At 56.6% G+C, this 5647-nt stretch overlaps 1 protein-coding gene across 1 annotated transcript in view; it reads right to left on the minus strand.

Moving 5' to 3' along the window:
• The window catches only part of TGFB3 (transforming growth factor beta 3), a 25362-nt gene extending 19715 nt beyond the window's left edge, over positions 1 to 5647 (minus strand). Inside the window, exon 1 of the mRNA XM_045807781.2 lies at positions 3749 to 5647. Within this exon, the coding sequence (XP_045663737.1) occupies positions 3749 to 4100 (352 nt within the window). The 5' untranslated portion in view covers positions 4101 to 5647. The remainder of the gene's footprint in view (positions 1 to 3748) is intronic.

Raw genomic sequence — 5647 nt, forward strand, 5'->3', positions numbered from 1 at the left:
TGCACTTTGTCAGGGGGCTGGTCTGAGGCTTTTCTTCCAGATCCTTTGCATTAGCTGCCTGGCCTCTGTGGGCACTCGTGTTTGCAGCCCCTTAAAGATGTTACTCCTAGTACACTGAGTCGTAAGCTTCGGTGGGCTTAAGAAGCAATGGGGTGCTTTTTGGAAATACAGATTCCCCAGGACCCCGCCCGCAGATTCTGATTCTGTAAGGGTGAGATTGGGCCTGGGGATCCACACGTTTCCCACCCACATCGCCCCTGGACTGTTCTTGGAGAAACACTGACCTAGTGTGCAGAGGGCACTGGCACTGAGAACCAGTGGGTTCTTGGGATACGAAAGGTCTTTTAATTTTCAGAATGAACACAGTCTAAATGTAGCATCCAGGAAAGAAAGGCCAACGTATCAAGTTTTCTCTTTGCTCAGAATCTCTGGGTTTGCTGGCTGTCTTCGCGCCACCCCCGGATGAAAACAAGAGTCTCCCGCCCGCCACGGATAATTACAGGCCAGAAGTTAAAATGACACCCACACTGGTGATACCTTGATAACAAGGACGACAAAGGAATGGAGGCGGCTGCACCTTTCCCCACCGCGGGTGCCTCTACATAGCCAACTCCCGGCAAATGAGAAAAGGGTTTACAGAGGCTTGCCCTTCCGTGCGGACACTGTGGAATCATCCCAGATGTACACGCAAAATTGTTGCAGCTGCAAGAGCGTTTGGAGATTATCTCCGACTTCACAGATGAGAAAACTGGGCTCAGAGACGTGACCTGTCCAATGCCACCTGGCATGGCTGGTTAACCAGTCTGAGGCTCTTCATTAGATAAAGAAAACCCTTTCGTTGAATTTGGGAGAACACGTATGGTGGTGTGAATCTCCTGGCAGTAACAACAGGCAGAGCTAAGAAAGAACACACCCGTTGGCCCCATGCGATCTGCCCCCAGGGTTACTAATAGCTCCTACCCCCCATCCCCTTGGTCCCGTATGTGATTTATTCATCCTTAAGTCAAAGTCCTATTGAAGCCTTAAGGTTAAAGGTGGGACTTAAAATGTTGCTTTTACATACTGGCATTAGCGCCTAACCACATGCATTCTGCAGGCAGAATGTCTCGGTTAGAGGCCCTGCTCTTTGAGGCAGATTACTTAACCGATGCATGTTTCTGGTTCCTCATCTGTAAGGTAAGATCAGGGTTTCTATCTGACAGGGCGAAGCCAGAGGACAGGCCTTCCCCTCTTTGCTCACCTTGGTGCCCATTCTCCTGTCCCCTCAGAAATTACTCCCTGCCAGCCTTCACTCTCCAGGCTGCACTATCTCCCTGCACCACCTCCTACTGTCACTTCCCTCTGAGTGCCTATCCACTGGGTCCAGGAGCACGCTGGCAACGATGAAATGTGGAAGGGAACACAATCTCATCCCTTCCGCAGAAGCCCTGGCACCCAGACCCTGCCAGTGTCCCGCTGCAGAGCCAGTGCCACTCCTGGCCAGTCCTCACGAGCTCAGGACAGGCGTCCCTGACGCTAAGCCTCCTAGCACGGCTTTCTGCTCCTGCTCGGCATCTGCCCACTGCCTCCTTTTAATTAGCGTGTCCTCTGCATCTGCCTCTCCGGGGCTGGCTCGGCACCTGACCAGCTGCAGGGCGGGCCCGGCCATGTCTGCTCAGCCTCGGTGTCACCTCCAACAGCTGCACAGAGTCTGGGCCTGCTTCCTGTTTGCACCTGCAAGCCTCCGTGGCCTCACGCGTATCCCGCAGGGCCCCGGCTCCTCCGCAGGATCCCACCTAGCATCTGGCTCCCTGTGCCGGATCTGCTCCCAGCCTGACCTGGCTCTGTGGCCCCAGGGCCGCCCCCACCTGCCCCCGTTGCAAGGTCCTGGTGCTGCCGGCTGAGCTGCCCAGCATCTGTGTGCCCTTGCCCCTGACCTTCCCCAGGACTGCCCGCTATACGTGCCCTGACTCTCTGTCCACAATCGATGTCCACTGGCACCTGTATGCCCTTGCCTGCATCTGGCCCATTCATTCTCGGCTCGGGATTCCAGGCTGGACGGGGCCCTTGTGACTCAGAACCCCTCCTCCCTGGGACTCCACCTCCTGACCCAGATCATTGAGGTCGGAGCCCTTCTCCCTCACCCTAGGCTCTCTTCAGACCTCTCCTGCAGGCCTCAGCTGTCCATATTCGTGGCCACTGCGTCCTGACTTGGCGGTTGCCCAGGGGTTGAGGGGTTTCAGCCATCCTGGTGCTGGTGCCTCTGGGAGCTGCAGGCCCTTGGCAGACCCTGAGGCAGCCCCACTTGGAGGACTCCAGGGAGGGTGCCTCGGACTCGCTCTGCCCCCTACTCGGGCTTCCGCCCCACACGGTAGCCACATCCTAAGGCAAGGCACTCCAGGCAGCCACAGGAAACGGGAGTGGGAAGCCCTCGCCAGGAACCACAGGCTCCTGGATCTGGCCTGGGCCGCTCCCAGCAGGGCCTTCTGCACCTTCGGCTAGAGCAGACCCCCACACGCCCCTACCCCTCTTCCTTCCCCTCAGCCAGGTTCCTTTCAACCCCTGCCATTCCTGCTGACCCCCTCATCCTGCCGGCTCCCTCCCACCTTCCCACCCCTACTCCCCACTGCCAGGTGAGCCAGGGAAGAAGAGGGGTGGCGAGGACACCTGCTGGTAGGAAAAGCAAACAGAGTTGCTCCCAGAGTCCCTGGCCCGGAGTGGCTCACATTCCTCCTTCTCGGGCTGTCAGTTTCTCAACATCTGCCAAATCTCTCTCTCTCTCTCTCTCTGTCTCTCTCTCGTATTGAGGTTTTTTAAATGTCCGTTCAGTAAACACACATGACTTCCACACGTGTACAAACACACACACACACACACAGACGTCTCACCCAGAAGCCTCCCAGCTTCTCGGCACAGACGGGAGCCTCCTGGGAGGACACACTCCCAGACACATGTCCTCTCTGCACCCACAGCCACACCTCCCACCCACTCTTCCCGTGACACGCAGACACAGAAGGGCGGCCAGCAATCATCGACACGTCCAGAGCCACAACCCTGCTTTCCCCGCGTCCACAGGCCTGGAAGCCGCCCATTTTGAGCCCATGAATCTGTCTACTGTACAAAGCCCAAAAGCACATGTACGTGTGAACAGCAGTGCAACCATGCTCACGGCTCACGTGGGTCACGTGTGTGGCACAGACTGAAGGGCCTGGACAGCAAGAGGCTGCCCCTTGCCTGGGCTTCGAAAAGCTTGACAGACATTAATCTGGGGCAGGTATCCTCTTCTTCCCCAAAACTGGAAAAACTAAACCACAGATGTGTCACGGTGAGTTGTGAAAACAGGGGAGAAGACCCAGTTCTCCAGAGTCATGGAGCCGTAAGGGCTTTCAAGAGAGCTGGCCCTGCCCCTCTGTGGCACCCGTCCACTCACAGTTACCTATCCCATCACGCGTGCCAGAGCACAGAGGTTAACAGGACAGCACAACATAATTCCAAAGTAAGAGCAGTCCAGGATGTGATGGGAGTTCAGCAAGCCACGCAACCCCAGGGCTCCCGACCTTCCAGAAGCCCCCCAGCTCTTACCAGAATGGCTCTGTCTCCCTCCCCACCCACCTACCCGGCCCCAACTGTGCATCACCTCTCCTCAGCCTTGGTGTGGGTGAACCCGGGGCACCCCGCTTTGAGGCCACCGCTAGGGCCCCCTCTGTGGAGCTCCCTACTCCAGTTCAGACCCTCCAGAGCAGACACCCCAGCGAGAATTTGGACTTACTGTGCTCCGCCAGCCCCTGGATCATGTCGAATTTATGGATTTCTTTGGCATAGTACTCCGACTCGGTGTTTTCCTGAGTGCAGCTGTCCTCCCTCTCCCCCTGCATCTCCTCCAGCAGCTCCCGGGTGCTGTTGTAAAGGGCCAGGACCTGGTAGGGGACGTGGGTCATCACCGATGGCTCGGGGGGACTGGTGAGCCTGAGTTTGCTCAAGATCTGTCCCCTAATGGCTTCCACCCTCTTCTTCTTGATGTGGCCAAAGTCCAAGGTGGTGCAAGTGGACAGAGAGAGGCTGACCGTGGCAAAGTTCAGCAGGGCCAGGACCACCAGAGCCCTTTGCAAGTGCATCTTCATGCGCAAGCTGGGGAGAGCAGCCGGGGGTGCTGCAAGGCCCGGCGAGGAGGAGACCCCAGCAGTCGTGCAGAAGGAGGGAGGAAAACCAGGCGGCCTCCCTAGATCCCGAAGACTGAGGCTTGGCAAGAAGGTGCATGAACTCACTGCACTGCGAGAGCTTCAGGACTTCCAGGAAGCGCTGGCAACCCTGAGCGCGAAGAAGCCGACTGTGTGCCTTGGAGCTCTGGGTTTCTTCTCCATGTGTCTAAACAGGTTCTGCGGGGCTCTGACTCCCAGCAGGCCAGGTGGAGGGCAAGCAGAGGGCTGGGAGGGGTGGCAAGGCAGCTGGGAGTGGGAAGGGAGCTGGAGTTTTTCCTTAGGTAAAAATAAATAGAGCGGATATCTGATATTGCCAAATGCCGCTTGGCGATGGGGAGAAAGTGGGTATTTTAAAGAAGGAGCAGGAGGACCATGGCTGGGTCCCAAAATCAAAATCCTCGCCTTGCCCTGAAGGAGGATAAGAAAAGAGAATGGAAAAGAAAAGAAAAAAAATGTTTAAAAAAAAGTCAGATCACCAGTGAGTAGGTGGGGAGAGGCAGGGCTGGGCTGGGCTGGCCCCGCTAAAGGTGGGGGCAGCGTAGGACACACTTGTCTCTCGGGCACACCATTCATGCTTTCTCTTTTGTTTACACTTCCTCAGGGGCTTTCTAAATGACTTTGTTCACGCTGCCTCTCGTCTTCATTGGCTGGGAAGTGGGGGTATATGCAATTGCAAGGCAGGGAGGACAGGCCCCTGGAGAGCAGCCCCAATAATCCACTTGGACGCCCAAGGTCACCAGCACCTCGGCTTGTCTTCTCCCTCGGCCATTGCTTCTGTTCCCTGCTTCTCTTTAAAAAAATAAAAAGGAAAAGAAAAAGAAAAAGAAAATAGCAGCCAGTTCCCTGCACGCCTGCTCCGGAAAGCTGTTATTCCTTCTTTCTCAGGCTTCTTCGCCTATCTGTCCCCTCTCTTGCTCATTCCCTTGGCCTTGGCTTTCTGCTTCCCTCCCTTCCTCTCCCTGCTGCTTCTCCCTCTCCTTCTCCCTCTCTCTCTCCCTCTCCCTCGCTCCCTCTCGCTCCTCTCCCTCTCTCACACACACATGCACACACACTGCTTTCTCTATTTCTCTCTGCTGAAATTTTATACCTCCCTCCCATGACGTCTCTGGCCCGGGTGGGGGAGGGAGGGACCAGCGCACGCAGCCTCTTTTGCTGCACGATTTTAATGTTTTAAACAGGCACAGGAAAAGCCGAGCCCATTTGAAAAATACTTTGCGAGTCCTCTCGTTCGACGTGGTAACTGAACTTTTTTTCCCCTCTTGGAGTCACTCCTGCTACACGTTGACTGTTTTTCTGGAAAGTTACTCCGACGAATCCCTTCCCTCCTTCTCCCCCAGCTCCTTCGCCCTCTCGCCAGCTGTCAGTCCGTCCTCTCTCCTCGGCCGGTCTCTCGTTCCTGCCTCGTCCCCCTCATCCCCCCACCCCACCCCCGGCCCGGGCCGCCCTCCAGCCCGGCGGCACACCGGGCA

This window comes from Ursus americanus, chromosome 26 (genome assembly GCF_024610735.1).
Source record: "Ursus americanus isolate L20-20 chromosome 26, mUrsAme1.1.p, whole genome shotgun sequence".
Classification (NCBI taxonomy): Eukaryota; Metazoa; Chordata; class Mammalia; order Carnivora; family Ursidae; genus Ursus; species Ursus americanus.